This window comes from Astatotilapia calliptera, chromosome 23 (genome assembly GCF_964374335.1).
Source record: "Astatotilapia calliptera chromosome 23, fAstCal68.1, whole genome shotgun sequence".
NCBI classification, from domain to species: domain Eukaryota; kingdom Metazoa; phylum Chordata; class Actinopteri; order Cichliformes; family Cichlidae; genus Astatotilapia; species Astatotilapia calliptera.
In genome coordinates, this window is record NC_137443.1 from 40,469,940 (window position 1) to 40,484,283 (window position 14,344).

The following is a 14,344-nucleotide window of genomic DNA, read 5'->3' on the forward strand; positions in this document are numbered from 1 at the left end:
TTAGTGGGCCCTGTGCTCAGTGCCCAGCACCACATAGTGCCGTAGAATACCACAACTGACAGGTCCACACTGGCACCCTGTGCTTTTCATAGGTGAGAGCAGGTCCACCCTGTCCACTTGTGACAGACATGAAAGGGTCTGGAGAAGCCATGGAGAAAACCTGTAACATCGTTCATTATGTCTTTGAATTCAGCTCTTCTAACACATTAAACAGTCCATGCGGGTGTAGATATTCAGCATGTGTTTTTTCCCATTGAGATCTGATGTATTTTCAAACTGTTCCTTAAATTTTTTGTGCAGTGTGTAATTCTTTTGCCATTTTAGTCTTTATTTTAGGCCCATAAATAATTTTTGGCAAATGATACTCAGGTCTTAGTAAATTGTACATGTATCCTTTATGTATGCACATATAGGTATTCTGGAAGTGACAGTCATTTAACCTAACACCACCATCTGCTTAGCTTCACTTCATGTATGAGCTGCAAACAGTGGTTCAGTGTATCGTAAACTGTGAAGCCAAAACCACCTTACTGACTAAATAATGTTATAAAACCACTTCTAAATTACCTAATGCATGTATTTCTGTATAGTGTTCTATATTCAGTTTTCATATCAGACAACATATGTGCTCAGACTGATATATTTGTGGCCAACCTTTATCAGTTAATCATATCAGCTCAGTGAGACATAGCTTTATGTGTGCAGTCCTTCCTGGAGCCTTGAGATGACCTCCTGTAAAATTCCATTTTATTTATAACAAAACATTTTCAGTACCACCACCACACTTCCAAAGCTACACAGTGTATAATCTTTATATATTTCCATTTTGGGTCTTTTTGTTCCCAGTCTTCTCTGTCTTTAAATTAAACAAAAGATTAAAAAAAAAAGAAAAGAAGAGAAATCAAGCCAAGATGACAAAGTGGCCTCCTATAATTTAGAGTGGTGGTAGAGTTTATCAGCGTGGTAGCAGAAGCTTCTCTGCTGGATATCCCTTCCTTCCTTTACCTCTCCCTCTCATTACCCCGTCTCTCTCCCCTTTGAATCATCCATCACTCCATTCTTCTGTTTAGTTCTCACCCCCCTCGGAGTTGCCTTCCTCACTTTAAAAAGGATTTTTTTTAACTCAGAAAGCTGAAATGTGTATTTTTATTTTCAGTGCAGTGAAATGCTTTTTAAAAAAATATATATTCATGGCCTGCTCCCAAAAAGAATGATGTAATGGTTTGATGTAGTGGATATTTTGTGTGAATAAGATTCACAGTTTCAGCTGTTATGTGAATGCCTTTTCATGTTTCATGTAGGGAGGGAGGTAAAATATAAAAGGGTATGTCAAGTCCACACTGGAAACAGGCAGCATTATAACCTAACCTGAAGGCATGAAGGCCAGGTGGTGAGACAGACTGTCTGACATGATCTCCTCCTCACTCGCCTGTGGTTGGATGTCCTTGCTGGACACGCCTGTTTTGTCCACTAGCCAGTGGCAGTCGGCCTCATTGGAGAATGAAAGTTGTTCATCGTCCCGTGAGATGCTCTATTCGTGAAGGCTGCTCAAGGTCACGTGCTGCCATTTGCTGGTTTGCCAGGGGGAACGAGGGACGGAAAAAAATAAAGGAGTGGGCAAGTGTTAGTAGTATTACTGCAAAGCGAAGGCACAGATGCTCTCAGGCTGCTTTGTTGGTGCTTTCACCATCTAGACACAGTGCTGGGTTGTAAAATTAAGGTAGTGAGCTCATTGGATAGTTTGATTTTGATATTTATCAGTGCGGAAATAATTGGTTACTGTGAAGAGACACTCAGGTGTTGGGTTTAAAGATTTAAAGAAACACTCCACTGCCCTAGAGAGAATATTATTGCTCGTGTCTGAAGTGTTAGTTTCCTTTCCCCCCCACTTTGTGTAGTGAACATGGAGGACCATCTTACCATATATGCAAATGCCAGAATTTATCTAGTATTCTGGTTAAATTATGGGACACCTTCATGTCTGCTGCAGCTTGTCTTTGTGATTAGGGGTAATAAATACACAGGCATCCATGCATACGGAAACATTGCTGCAGGCGGAGGATGCAGATGGCTCAGTCAGCCGGTGCCAGTGAGAGGCTCGGGTTTGTTGCAACAGATCGTTTTTAACATCAGCTAAAAAGGCGTTCCACTAAATATTAGCACTCTCCCTGTCAAGATCTCAGCTGAGCGTCTTTGTCGCAACTGGGACATTGTTCACGTCTAAAAGTGAGAGCAGTAATGCAGGCGGAGGAGGGGGGGTTTGAGCACGTGGTGGATGGAGGTGGTTTAATATGGTGGCGGGCCAACTCCTGGGAGAGCAGTGTGGATGTGATTAGAGGACATGACTGAAGTGGTTTTTCCCGTTCCACCCATCCTTCTTCCCTTCCATCATCCCGCTCAAAAGAAAATTATATTCTAATTCTTATCATTTATTAATGCGCGCGGAAAATGTCTGTGCGTGCGCGTGCATGCATCGCTTTAATGTTTATGCGGGGTATCAGTGTTCATCTGTCACGGGGAGTGCACCGAGCAGCACATGTATTGTCATGTTAATGCAGAGCTACAAATTAAAACAGGACCTCTCAGGGTTTATTGAATTTAATGACCTCCAATTACACATGCGCTGCTCACTGATGTCTGGATGGTGTGTTATTGATGAGGGAAAAAAAGGAAAAACTAAAAAAAATACACAATGCATCATTTTTTTCTGTAGTTAACATGCACTGTCATCTGTCATTAATCCCAATAGGAAGCACTGTATGTAAAAGATATGGAGGCAGTATGGGTGGAAAGATGTTGTGTAGAGTGAGTGAATTTTCCAACCTGGCTGTCTTTCATCAACATCACAGCAAGCTCTGTCTTTGTGTGTGTGTGTGTGTGTGTGTGTGTGTGTGTGTAAAAGCCAAAAATAAATGACGGGACGAGTAGAATGAGGCTGCGGCACAGGGAACACTCTTAGACGACTCCTCGTCTACTCTCTCTTTCCCGCTAAGGCTCTCCACGCGTTTCCATGACAACCCAATGCAGGCATTTCATGACAATGATGTATGCACGCTGGATGTGTGTGAGCGCCTCTGTACCAGTGCAGTCCTTTTCCTTGTAGACTAAATTGAAGCCATGCTTTACGGATGACTTATTTATCGTAGGGCTCGTACTCTTTGCTGCGTGTTACCAGTGATTCCAATGAATAAGGCAGCCGTGGCGCTATTTTGTACAGACTGTCGTCACACACTCACTTTTGTCAGTGAATAAATCAACTAAAAATATTCCCAAATAACACAGGGCGCTGTATTTAGATATTATATGTGCATGGCTCAGTGGGTTAAACCTCAGCTGAAGTTTGATCAGCAGAAAAGACATGAATTTACCAAGAAAAGCAGTGTCAATTAAACCAGCTCTAAACCAAAAAACAACAGGAAAAAAGCTTTAATCTTTAAGCATCATCATCTTTCAGATTTTCTTTTGTCAGCAGACACAATTTATGGTTATGCTAAAAATGTCATGAGCTTGTCACAGAGCTCTAAGCTTGCCTCTGGTGCTGTGTGTGTGTGTGTGTGTGTGTGTGTGTGTGTGTGTGTGTGTGTGTGTGTGTGTGTGTGCACATGTCATCCTGCATTGATTTACGATGTCTAACAGGGCGGAGCAATTCACTCGGGGATTTACAGGAAGCCACAACCGATATAGCCTTTCAGCTGAGTGGCCTCCAGAGCTGCTGCCTGTCTGAAGGCAGTTCTGTGTTTTTAACTTGCTAGTGTGGAGGTGGACAGACCAAATGCTACAGCTACTCCCCAAAGTCACAGGACTAATAACATTACACTGCAATCACAGCTTTCTAGGTGAGAGCTGCTGCAGGGGAACTGCAGTGAAGAAACGCAGCAGATTTATTAGATGTTAAACGCTCTTAAATCTCTTTACTGCTGGTTTGGGATTGCAGCAGTGGGACAGTGGGCACAGATGTGAGGTTTGTTTAATGCCTCACTCAGGAGCTGCACCGTTAAACCAGGGCTCTGCCTTTATTACTGTCAGGATCGAGAGACTATACAGTTGGACTGGCACAACTGTGAACCTTATATCTCACAAATTTACAGTGTGTTAAAGTCAACTTTGCTTTAGGCTATGAGCACAGCATTGCTTCTGAGGTAGTTATATAGGGAGGGCTGTTACAGGGACTTCAGTTTAACCGAGAGCTTTTTTCTGTTCTGTTCGGTCAAAGCCTCTGTGCCAAAATGTGCAGCACTTCATCTAGCAGGCACTCATCAGATGCATTTTATCTTGTGCACCTTGCTCTTCTTCATGGCTTCATGTCACAGATTCGATTTTAACGCTGTTGACACCAGCTTGAACCGCTGATACAAAGCAGGATGGATCCATGCTTTCATGTCATTTATGCCAAATTCTGACCCTACAGCAGATATGGTCATCAGACCAGGCAACGTTTTTTCAGTCTTCTATTATAAAATTTTGTTAAGCTTGTGAATTGAAACCTCAATTTCAAGTTTTCATTGTGGTCTTCTGCTGTTGTAGCCCATATCTTTCAAGCTTTGGCATTCACAGATGCTCTTCTGCACACCTCAGTTATTGAAATTTCTTGGGATAATTTGTGGGTGGAAGTAAGCGTAAGGTATTGATCACTGTCTAATCCGACTCCCTGTCCTCCTTTCTCTGTAAGGGTTCATTTCCCGGGAACTTACACTTGGTTCTGGTGTTGCGTCCCACTACTTTGTTCCAGCGGACTCTGTCGGACTTCCTGTTCAAGTTCAACAGGGATGAGTTCAAAATGAAGGTATGACTAATACACCGCAGCACTTTGTCTTTACGTAATGGCTCCCTTGTGAGTCACTGAGAGCACAATTATTATTTTAGCTAGTGTAGAGCTGTTGTCACTGTTGTAACTTATGTTTATGTTTGTATTCATCTCAAAATAAATGTGTGATAGTATTTCATTTAATCAGTTTGGGTGTATGTGTGTGTCAGGTGGTGATGCTGAGTTCTGTGACTGAGCTCCATGCGTATATCGATCCAGGACAACTAACCAAAGAGTTGGGAGGCACACAGGAATACCACCATGACAGCTGGATCTCACACCGCACTGTATGTACACACACATGACTATTTTGTCCCCGATTTCTTTAAATATATATATATTTATGTATGTTCTGACTTATTTTTTCTCTGCCACATACATATGCATACGTGTATGCCCTCCACAGGCCATTGAGGCCTTCGCCCTCATGGTGAAGACCACGGCTCAGACCTTGCAAGCGTTTGGCACTGAGCTTGCAGAGACCGAGTTACCCAACGATGCTGAGGCCACCACCATCCTGCTGCAGACGCACACACTGAAAAAGGATACGATGAAGGTTGGAGATGCTTTTCTGTTTTTGTGGCAAACTTCTTTTTCTCTTTTTGTTGCTTTTAGAAAGTTTTTAAAATGGTTCGAATTTCCAGGAGGACCTGAGGGTGGCGCAGTCACAAGGAGGACGGCTGCTGGATTGCATCAACGAGCCTCTCAAGGCAGACCCCGAATACAACATGACGCATGATGAACAGGAAAACTTGGCCACTGTGCAGAGGTGGATGACTAAACTGACGGATGCATAAATAAAAAATGAAGTTGCCCCTGCATGCATGAATAAATGTCTTCTTTTGTCTCCCATCGCTTCTCATTTGCCTCCTTTCCCCTTTCAGACTCCTAGGTCAGCTGGATGAGACGGAGATGGCATTTGACGACTTCTGGGAGCGCCACCGTACCAAGCTGGAGCAGTGTTTGCACCTCCGCCATTTTGAGCAGCACTTCCGTGAAGTGAGTCAAGAGTCATCCTCTCATTTCCAATCCAAATCTCGGAAAATGACGTGCTTATCAATCCCTGTGCTCCTCAGGTGCGCGCCCAACTCGATGTGACGTCCGAGCGATTGTCGGGCTTCTCCGAGGTCAGCGTAAGCCCCGCCCATGCAGAGCACGTCCTCAGAGAGCTCAGCGGCCACGAGGATAAAGCCCGAGTAAGTACACACAATTGCACACGCAGTCTTGCTCATGTGGTTCAAAAAGACATGCTCAGCATTTTCTGTCCTCTGTTCGTGCAGAATTTCTATAGATCTTCAAAATGCTGAATACCAGTATATACTATTGTGTCCCGCTCTGCTGCTGAGGCAGAATTCTGTATATTCTGACTTATAATAAAGATATATTCCAATAATTGCAATTGTTTTGGTGTGTTTTGAAAGGACATCTTAGACCTCGCCTTGTCCTTGGTCAGCGAAGGTGACAGGCTGATAGAAAACTCCCACTACGCCGAGGACTCCATCAGGCCAAAGTGCACCGAACTGAGAGGAGTGTGTGAGGAGATCAGCTCCACTCTGAGGAGCAAAAAGAGCCTCCTGCTAAGAGCCATGGAGCTCCACCACGCTCTGGAGGAGGTAAGAGTGTGAGGAAGGCTTCATTAATCGTCCACAACAAATGCGCTGTATCCTTAGAAGCACTCATTGGTATTTCCCCCCCCTCAAAGGCGTCGCACTGGTGTGAGGAAGGCATCTTCCTGTTGGCTAACCAGCCAGTGGACCGCTGTCAGTCTCAGGACGGGGCAGAAGCAGCTCTACAAGAACTGGAGCGATACTTGGATACAGCATCCCTGCACACCCTCACTGACCACAGCGCCATCTGCTGCCAGTACGAGGCGGTGCTCAACTCTCAGCTCAGGGTCCGTGAGAAGATTTTCAGTTTAAATTTTTAATGTGTGATACCTTTATCATATTTCACATTGAGCTGCAATATTTTCCATCCTCCTTTAGGACCAGATAGAGAGAGTTTTTCAGAAGCAAAGCTCCGTCCAGGAGATGTTCGAGAAGAGACGCGTCAGCCTGAAGAAACTCGCCGCTAAACAGACGAGACCAGTCCAGCCAGTAGCTCCAAGGCCTGAAGTCAAGTCACCGCATTCTTCTCCCCGTAAGTAGCCATCTGTAATTGGTTTAAAGAAGAACAAGTGCCAGGAACTGATGTCAAACGAGGTATCTTTTACTCGTTTAGTGGTGGTTTGATTAGGATGAGAAGGACGAATCTAAACTTGGATGAAAAAAAACATAATGATGTTTTTTTCTAATCAGATCTAGAGAGAAAAGACAGGAGATACTCTGCTGATAATGCCCTCTCCAAAAAGGTAAATTCTTATCATTTCTACGAATGTTGTGTGATACAATAAAGGTTTTAAGTGGGTGATAAATACTAAACATGCATGACTGTGTGTGATTTATTTATTTTTTAAGGTGGAGTCTCCTGTACACAACGGTGGCACAAGACATGCTTCTCTTTCAGAAGAAGAAGAAAACTTGGCAGTGCTTCGCCGGTAAGGGGTCAAAGTTCTTTCCCCAGAGCCCTAGATAGGAAAGCAATTATTTGGCAATCATGCTGCTTGTTCTTTGTAGTCCGCATTGTATTTTGTGTTGTGTGTGTGTGTACATTTCAGTCACGTGATGAACGAGCTGCTGGAGACGGAGAGAGCTTATGTCGAGGAGCTGCTGTGTGTGCTGGAGGTGAGCGGTGTCGGTAATGATACCGTGACCTGACATTAATTGGTGAAAAGGCTGAAGCTCTTACTAAATGTGTGATGTTAAAATTCAGGGCTATGCGGCAGAGATGGACAACCCTGCCATGGCTCACCTCATCCCCAGCAACCTGCACAGCAAGAAGGACATCCTGTTTGGGAACATGCCAGAAATCTACCAGTTTCACAAGAGGTACGCTTTTAAGCTAATTGATTATATATGTGGGTGCTTTACAAATGTTGTTCATAGTTTGAGTATTTATACCTCTCTTTCCTGTCTCAAGGACATTCCTGAAGGAACTGGAAGCATACACTGACTGCCCAGAGCTGGTGGGCCGCTGCTTTTTAGAACGGGTGAGCACTTTTTTTCTTATACATCGTCGTTTTGACAGGAATCCCATCAACAGCAATGTTTCCGTCAACAGCGGTTGAGCTCGTACTGACTTGCTAATGATTGTTTTCGCTGCAGATGAAGGACCTGCAGATCTACGAGGCTTACTGCCAAAATAAACCTCGCTCCGAGAGCTTGTGGAGACAGTGCTCCGACTGTGCCTTCTTCCAGGTCAGCCCTCACAGCTGTAGCACCGCCTTCCTTTTCACTTTTAAGCAATATAAAACTTAAATCTTAACCGGCTCATGTTTTATACACCAGGAGTGCCAGAGGAAGCTGGAACATAAACTTGGATTGGACTCCTACCTCCTTAAACCCGTCCAGAGAATCACCAAGTACCAGCTACTGCTTAAGGTCAGCTCTGTTCATGTATTATGTACACCTGTTATGTAAGAGGGGGAATGACTCACTGTTTTGTTTTTTCAATGTTTGCAGGAGATGTTGAAGTACAGCAAGGGCTGTGATGGTTGTGACGACCTACAGGAAGCACTGTCCTCCATTCTTGGGATTCTCAAAGCCGTTAATGACTCCATGCATCTCATTGCCATCACAGGATATGAGGTTAGAAGAAGTACACTGCGTTTGCAAACTTTGCTGGAGGTGGTCAAATCATTTCAAACTGCCTTGAATGGGATATCTAGCGTGCGTTCTTTTAAAATACAGAGCAGGTTAATTATTCTTTAACAAGAGCTGCTGGAGTTTACAGGGCCTGGGCATGAGTACACCCCAGACTCTCCCCTAAGTGCTCTCTGCCAACTCTCTTCCCACTTTTCTTATCTGCTTTTTCCATTTTCCCCTCCAGGCTAAAACCTTTCTTTGTTTTTTAAGTACATATAATCAAATATCTAAAAACATTAAAGGCTACAGAGCTGAAACACAGCTACCTGTGCAAAGGTGCAAAGCCAGAGTCAAAAACAGTTGCAATAGCTCCATCATGTGGCCAGTTTCAAAACTGCAATGCTGCAAAACTTTAACCAGGGGTGTGAAACATAAGGTCCAGGAGCCAGAATTTGCCCAATAAAGGTTTTAGAAAATGTGAAGGAAGGTGTAAATGTTTTAATTGATTTAACTGTATGTATACTGTACTTGTCCCACTGACGAGTAATAGGTATTAAATGACAAAAAAGTAAATGAACAAAAATGTTCTGCTTTATAATTACAGGACAGTTTTGGCAATAAGCTACCAGAATTTATTATTTATCGGCTTTCAGAGAGGTCGTGCAATGCAAAAACACGCATCTGTCTTTTCACCCTGTTAGGGTAACCTGTCAGAGCTGGGTCGTCTGCTGATGCAGGGCTCCTTCAGCGTGTGGACCGAGCATAAGAAAGGTCATGCCAAAGTGAAGGACCTGGCCAGGTTTAAGCCCATGCAGAGGCACCTGTTCCTGCACCAGAAGGCTCTGCTCTTCTGCAAGAGGAGAGAGGAGAACGGGGAGGGCTACGAGAAAGCTCCGTCTTACAGCTTCAAACACTCCCTCAGTGTGAGCCTGCTTGCTCCATTTTTAAAAGGAAGGTCGATGCCGTGCCGTAGCAGTAAAGATTTAGTGTTTAAGTTTTCTATATTCTTTCAGATGAGTGCGGTGGGCATCACAGAGAATGCCAAGGGAGACAACAAGAAGTTTGAGATCTGGTGCAACTCGAGAGAAGAAGTTTTTATAGTGCAGGTAAGGGCGTTCGACCTGATTGCTTTTATTAATCATACCTTTAGAGATGAGGAATGATTGTCCACGCTTGTTCTAATCTAGGCCCCGACGCCAGAGATTAAAACGGCATGGGTGAACGAGATCCGCAAAGTTTTGACTCAGCAGCTCAAAGCCTGCAGAGGTATTGTGAAAACTTCTTTCTTAACTTTTCCAGAAGTTCTTATTTTTTAAACCTATTTTATTCCTTTTTAATACTTTTTGTTGTTGTTGTTGTTGTTGTTGTATGTTTTAGATGCCAGCCAGCAGAAGAGCTCAGACTCTATGTCCCCAAGTCCCACCAGCAACAACTCTACTTCCATCTCTCTCAGGTTGGTGGCTTATATGTAACGTAAGGACTCATTAGACAGATTAGAGATAATAAGGAAAAAAATCAAACATACGTCTATTTTTCAAACTTTTTTCTTTTTGCAGCCCTTTCCGTAGCAGCGGTCAGAAGAACCAGAAGAAGCAAGAGGAGAAGAAGACTGAGCCAGCCCCGACCTCTGACAGCAACTCGTCATCCTCGCCGAAACACAAAGGTAGATGTTTGAGTTAAACAGCATCTTCGAAGACAATAACACTTTTATCTAAGTCTCTACTCTAAGCTGTGCTCTAAACTCCCACTAAACCAGGTTCTTTTTGTCTTCATCTATCATCTTTCTCTCTCCTCTCCACTCCCCTGTTTGGGGCTTCTTCTCTCTTTTCATGGCTTCCCTTGTCCTGCACTCATTTCAAATCATTGCTTCCAGAAGAGCCGGTGACCAGTCCGACCACTGACAGGTCCTCAGTGGCCAAAAAGCGTTTTACTTTGCAGGGCTTCAGCAATCTCAAGAGTCCCAAAGGTAACATTAGCGAATGCAAACATTTTTTTAAAGGAAGGATAATGCTAAGAACAGCTCAGCGTGGCCCGTCACAGTATGTCGTTTGTCAGTGATGAAAAGTTCAATTGATTATCAGCAAGAAACACCCTTCGCTATATAAACTAAGAATACTAATATCCAGAATCCAGTTCTGAATGTGAGCCTCTGTCTGAGCTTTTACCCGGTGCCCAATAATTAATTGGCCTCCTCCAGTCTAACCTGCTTCACGGCCTAATGGAGCACACATGATCCCAGATGGTTATGTTGGAGACAGTCTGCCTCCTGGTGGTGAAAGTTTAACACTGCCATTGTGGCTGAATCAAAATGAATATTAAGGTTTTTAAATTATATTGGAAAAAATACAACTAGTCACTGGAGTAGAGATGAAAGTGAAGTTAGAAGCTCCTCTTCGTGAAAGCAGTATTAGTCAAAACTTTAAAGGTGACTTGTAAAGGTGACATCTTCATTTTTTTTTTTTTTTTAATTCTTGGGCTCTCAGTTCAGTTATTTAGCCTATAGCGGGCCTTTTTGCACATGCTCACTTTGGCCTATCTGCTACAAGACTTTTTGTTTTTTTTGTTTTTTTTAAATAGCTCTACTGATTTTAAGACGACCTCCTTCTGATTGGCTGCTCTTCTAAAGCAGGAGTTTGGACAGCAGCTGAGTTGTGCTTGTGTGCTCACAGGGTTTAGCTTCATGCTTATCTTTACCTTTGACCAAATTTGAGTATCCACCACTGTAATGGTGTGTGTGTGTGTTTGGCTATTGATTAGCTAAGACTGTTCACATCATGTACAAACTTCTAACGTTAGTGTTAATTTCTTGCTTCCTTTTCGCTTCTGTCCTCCCTCACTTTTCTTCTCTTCTTCCTCCTTCACATCTTTCCTTCCTGTGTGGCCAGGCTCGACTCTGAGCCCTGAGCACAGCTCCAAACGCCACCTGGTAAAGAGCGATCCCACACCGTTTGGGTTCAAAGGTATATTTCCGCCCCATTATGAGGGAGCATTTCATTTTTAGAGGCCATCTCACTTGACCACGATGTACTCCTGCTTCGATTGTCTCCATAATGTAGATTTGACACGTTTCGTTACAAACGGGGTGTAACGTTGTAGCAACCCATCGGTCCATCAATATAGAGGCTGTTCTTCATCCTCTTGCTGATCATAGCGACTATCTGCGTGTCTTCAAATGAGTAATAGAAGCAGCTAAAATGGCAGTAATATATTTGTATTGTGTTGCTTTGTTCGCTAAAACTGCCCAATTGGAATCTGGTGCATTTACGATTTAGACCAATGAAATGTTTCCAAAGGCTGGTTTGAGTTTCACCCATGCAGATAGTCGCACAGCATAGACCAACTTTGTAACCTTCATCCACAGGTCATCATCATCATCATCATCATCACTGTTACATGTCTGGTATCTTGTGCATTTCAGTGATGCTTGATCAGCTGAGCCGTTGTCACTGATTTTTTTTTTTTTTAAATCATTTTGCTGGCCGTTTCTTCCCCTTCAGAGCCGGCTCCCCACGTCACTCTGAGCAGAGTCAGATGGATGAGCACCTCTAGTCTGTTACAGAGCAAGCGGCGAGGTACAGAGCTGCTCTGAGCATCAGCAGCCACAGTGGGGTGTTTGCTGTTGTTTGTGGGTGCTCGTGATTGATTTGAACTGAGGTAAAGTGTCGCAGCGTGTATCTGCCGTGGGAGTCCTTTAGCCTTTTACCGAGTCTTACTGTCTTTTTGCACATTGGAGCGAGATCTAAAGATTCAACCTGACTAAATCTGAAGTCTCAGTTCTAGGCTAAATCTTTTTGCACGGTGCCTACTCGTCCTCAAATCAATCATTGCCTCTTCTTCTACTGTCGGGTGTTTTTTGCTTGTTTGGGGTTGTTGTGGTGCTGTACACAGTACGCCGCTTCAGCAACTATTTTTTGGCACTGGGAGTCAGAGCAGCCTTGTAACAAATGCAGGTGACTGAAATCTGTTTTCTGATCACAGGTCCTCCTTTTCTTTCTGTCTGATGATCTTCTCTGTGACTTTTGGAGGAGTGTGTGTGGTTTTTGTATCTAAACAGATAAATTTTTCATAATCTGATCGATCACATTTTTTGGGGGGGAGGGGGTTACCCTCCACACAGGAGATTTGTGTGGCTTTCGCAAATATTTGATCCATTCATGTCATTTTTCTGTACTTCACTATTGAGCTCAAACATCTAATCTCACTTGATTTAACATGGAGCTTTGTGATAAAGATCGACCTCACTTCTCTCCTTTTGTCCCTTTTTTTGTCTGTGTGTTGAACTTTTCTCTCTCTGATTTTCCCATCATCCAACCTACAGGCTGGAACAAGGCGTCTCTCTCAGCGGACGCCTCAGAAGAGAACGATGGGTACTCCAGCGGCGAGGACCCCATGAACTCTGACCCCGAGGACGAAGTAGGAAAGAAGCTGGTGAGCCTGAGAATGAAGAATTATTATAGATCTGTATTTTTATTTCTTTTTTAGCTTAAAATGTTAAAGTGTGGTTCTAAAAGTTGGTAAAGTTGTTAACATTTGATCCTTTTAGGCTCCAGGAAAGTATACTGTGGTAGCAGACTGCGAGAAAGCAGGACCTCAGGAGCTGTCTGTTAAGAGTGGAGACATGGTCCAGCTGATCAGAGAAGGAGAGGAGGGACAGTGGTAAAAAAAAACAAAAGCAAACAACACTTAATTTAAATGGATTTTAATAGGACCCAGATGCATTTGAGCTGATAGGGAGGAAAGAGTAACTCAAATAACCACTTGTTACCAGCAAGGTGTGCAGAAGAGCATCTCTGAATGCACATGTCACACCTTGAAGCAGAGGTCCACAGTGGGTGTCTTCTGGAGCAAATGTGTGACACTATAGACCCAAGATTGAGGAATGTTTCCAGGACTGTGTCGAATCTGTGCCACAAAGAAAGGGTAAAAGTTGGTCATTTGTGACTGCACACACTTCTCAGTATAGCCGCCAAATTTAAGGGCTCCAAATGCGAACACTGCTTTTAAGCAGACTACAAATGGACTAGCACAGCGGTCTCCAACCTTTTTTGCGCCACGGACCGGTTTATGCCCGACAATATTTTCACGGACCGGCCTTTAAGGTGTCGCGGATAAATACAACAAAATAAAACTAGTACCAGTACCGAAAAAAAGAAGATTTATTCATAACACACGTGAAAAGACCCAGGAAAACAGAGTAAACGATAAAAACGATAACAAAATAACACTGAAAACCGATAAAAACCCTGAAAACTATACATTTCATACCTGAGCCTCAATTCTCGCGGCCCGGTACCAAACGACTCACGGACCGGTACCGGTCCGAAGCCCGGGGGTTGGGGACCGCTGGACTAGAATAAAGAAAAGCTGACGGTATACACATCTAATTCTGCGAGGGAATATAATCTGAACTTTCATTCTTAAAGGAACAAGTTCACTCTGCTTTCATGATGTGACACATAACATAAATATGACAGTGAGTGGTACTTTAATCAGGCTTTTCTTCTGTGACTGAGCACTCAAAATGCTTTTTACTGCAAACCTCGTTCTCCCAGTCTCTCTCTCACGCACACACACACACACACACACACACACACACTAAGCACGTTGTGTAACATTCACACAAACACTCGCACTCGGGAGAATTTAGTGCTCATACATGTAAATGGAGAGTAACTGTCATAGGTCTTCTATTTCGACCTTTGTTTATTAGCCGCAATGTTAAAACTTCTCACCAAAACTAGCTGTAAGCAATCAGGATACTGGGTCAAATTGTGGAAATGTCCTGTGCTGTATGGTACCAGGATCCTTTGGGTCCTGTTCAGGGTGAGGTGCAGTCAGTGCATTCCAGAATTGCTCC

The 14,344-nt window shown here is 43.5% G+C and overlaps 1 protein-coding gene across 2 annotated transcripts in view; it reads left to right on the forward strand.

Moving 5' to 3' along the window:
* Positions 1–14,344, forward strand: part of mcf2la (mcf.2 cell line derived transforming sequence-like a) — a 46,763-nt gene that overhangs the window by 29,351 nt on the left and 3,068 nt on the right. For both annotated transcript variants that reach the window (XM_026157927.2, XM_026157929.2), the window contains exons 5-30: positions 4,670–4,783; positions 4,975–5,091; positions 5,211–5,360; positions 5,449–5,573; positions 5,689–5,803; positions 5,881–6,000; positions 6,226–6,417; positions 6,507–6,698; positions 6,790–6,943; positions 7,102–7,154; positions 7,261–7,340; positions 7,461–7,527; positions 7,616–7,731; positions 7,823–7,892; positions 8,008–8,100; positions 8,191–8,283; positions 8,365–8,490; positions 9,189–9,410; positions 9,501–9,593; positions 9,675–9,753; positions 9,865–9,940; positions 10,044–10,150; positions 10,361–10,453; positions 11,373–11,447; positions 12,806–12,915; positions 13,031–13,143. In XM_026157927.2, coding sequence (XP_026013712.2) covers positions 4,670–4,783; positions 4,975–5,091; positions 5,211–5,360; positions 5,449–5,573; positions 5,689–5,803; positions 5,881–6,000; positions 6,226–6,417; positions 6,507–6,698; positions 6,790–6,943; positions 7,102–7,154; positions 7,261–7,340; positions 7,461–7,527; positions 7,616–7,731; positions 7,823–7,892; positions 8,008–8,100; positions 8,191–8,283; positions 8,365–8,490; positions 9,189–9,410; positions 9,501–9,593; positions 9,675–9,753; positions 9,865–9,940; positions 10,044–10,150; positions 10,361–10,453; positions 11,373–11,447; positions 12,806–12,915; positions 13,031–13,143 — 2,945 coding nt within the window. The remainder of the gene's footprint in view (positions 1–4,669; positions 4,784–4,974; positions 5,092–5,210; positions 5,361–5,448; positions 5,574–5,688; positions 5,804–5,880; positions 6,001–6,225; positions 6,418–6,506; positions 6,699–6,789; positions 6,944–7,101; positions 7,155–7,260; positions 7,341–7,460; positions 7,528–7,615; positions 7,732–7,822; positions 7,893–8,007; positions 8,101–8,190; positions 8,284–8,364; positions 8,491–9,188; positions 9,411–9,500; positions 9,594–9,674; positions 9,754–9,864; positions 9,941–10,043; positions 10,151–10,360; positions 10,454–11,372; positions 11,448–12,805; positions 12,916–13,030; positions 13,144–14,344) is intronic.